The sequence below is a fragment of the Triticum urartu genome, chromosome 3A (genome assembly GCF_056163025.1).
Source record: "Triticum urartu cultivar PI428250 chromosome 3A, HENAU_Tu73, whole genome shotgun sequence".
In the NCBI taxonomy this organism is placed as follows: domain Eukaryota; kingdom Viridiplantae; phylum Streptophyta; class Magnoliopsida; order Poales; family Poaceae; genus Triticum; species Triticum urartu.
The window spans coordinates 511327221-511329184 of record NC_141875.1 but is presented as its reverse complement, the minus strand read 5'-3'; the positions used below and the strand labels follow the sequence as shown (position 1 = coordinate 511329184).

The following is a 1964-nucleotide window of genomic DNA, read 5'->3' as shown; positions in this document are numbered from 1 at the left end:
AGCCCGCGGCAACGCGGCGCGTTCGGCGGCGTCTTCCTCATCGGACGACCACACGGGGATGATGAATCCACCCGTCGTCAGCCACGCCCAGTACGCGCCATGGGGACAGCAAGGCGTCGGATCTCCATGGGGATCGTCGTCGCCCGGCTACGCCGACGGCGACGCGCACAGGGGGTTCAACCCAAACGTGACCTTCCCCCATGGCCACCCCGCGACGCGCACACCCTCGCCCGCCTTCGTCAGCGTGCAGTACCCTTCATACAACTACTCGCCGCCCGCCGCCTACGCGTCCACACCGACGCCCCATCTCCGTCGTGGACCGCTGCCCTTCTCGCACCTCGGCGACACTGACGACACATGAGCCGACATGGACGACATCATCGCGACAGGATCGACCGCGGTCGCCGCGTCTCCCGGGTTCGCCACCCAGGACGAGGTAGTGGATCTCAACGGCGACATGGAGGCCGAGCTCGGCTACGTCTACGGCGTGGACGCGCACGAAGCGCAGGAACCCGAGGAGGAGGAGGAGGAGGAGGAGGAGCCGGCTCCTGTTCCGACGAAGGGGCGCCAGAAGAAGAAGAAGCGGGCGGCTAGGTCAGGCGAACCGCGCATCAAGTGGACGTCCAAGGAGGAGGAATGCCTCGCCGAAGCATGGAAAGTCGTCTGCCTCGACCCGACCACCGGCGCGAACCAGAGCTTGGAGACGTACTGGGACCGCATCAAGGCCGAGTTCGACGAGCGGAAGCTCGTCGACCTGTACTTCAAAGGCGTCTACATGCAGCGCGGCTCCAAGGCGATGGCGAACCATTGGGGGCGTATCCAGTTGGCGTGCAACAAATGGCATGGAATCGTCGAGGAGGTCGCGGCTCGCCCGGAGAGCGGCACCAGCGTTGAGGATCAGGTACGCACGCCGTTCGCCCGCATCTCTTCGTCATCAACGCCCGCCGCCCGCCAACTGTTTGTTCCTCCGCGCAGCTGCTGCGTATGTTCACCATGTATCGGCGCGACAACCAAGACGCCGACTTCAAGAACCTCCACGTCTACAAGCGCATTGACAAGTGCGAGAAGTGGGCGGAAGTCCGACGTACCCTCGACAAGGCCAAGGAGACATACAAGCCGGACGCGGCGACTCCGGGCGCGTCAGAGGGGCGGCCGGACGGCCACAAGTTGGCAAAGAAGGGGAAAAACGCCGACGCGGCAACCGCGCGAGTGCAGGAGTCCATCGAGCATTGCCTCGCCGACGCCCAGGCCCGGGCCGTCCTACGTGAAGAGAAGACCGAGGCGCGGTGGTCGTCGCTGATGAAGAACAGCGCCATCAAGCTCGACCTGCTCCGGACGAACGTCGCCGCGAAGAAGAGGAACACCGACATGGCTTTTCTGATGGGCGGGGCGGACATGCTCCAGAGCAATGACGAGCAGCTCAGGGCGTGGTACATGGCGGAGCGCGGCCTCATCCTGAACCAGATGCAGACGGCAACGCCGACGACGCCGACGACGCAAGCTCCCGCGCCCACGACCACACGGACGCCAAGACCGAACGACGCCTCTACATCGCCGCCCAGCAGTGCCGAAGCCGCGCCGACACAGCCCAGCACCGAAGCAGCTCCGACACCGCCGAGCCCGCGCACGCCGACTCCGCCAACGCCTGGAGCCGACCCTGCCGAGTGAATCATTGCGCACGCGAACTTGCGGCGTGCGGCGCTCTGTTTTTTGTAACGCCAGACTATGTCCGATTGCCGGATTTGTGGCGTCTTTTGAGAGCGGGAACGACCAAGTTTAAATTTCCCGCATCCTGGGGCCGGCGCTTGGGGGCATGACTGGGAGCTAGGTCGCCCCCAGGGGCCGAACTAGCGCCGGCACGCCCCCAGGCCGCTCTATTTAGGCGCCCTGGGGGGCCGAACGGCTGGAGATGCCCTAATTGACACCATCGCTTGTGCAAGGTCTTCTCATTTTTTTAGTGCATG

General features: G+C 64.7%; 1 protein-coding gene across 1 annotated transcript; it reads right to left on the bottom strand.

The window, feature by feature from the left end:
- Nucleotides 1-1040: 1040 nt before the first annotated feature.
- LOC147980312 (uncharacterized) lies at nt 1041-1964 on the bottom strand. Its single transcript, XM_087516869.1, has one exon. The coding sequence runs from the start codon at nt 1671-1673 to the stop codon at nt 1041-1043; it is 633 nt and encodes a 210-aa protein (XP_087372995.1). The 5' UTR covers nt 1674-1964.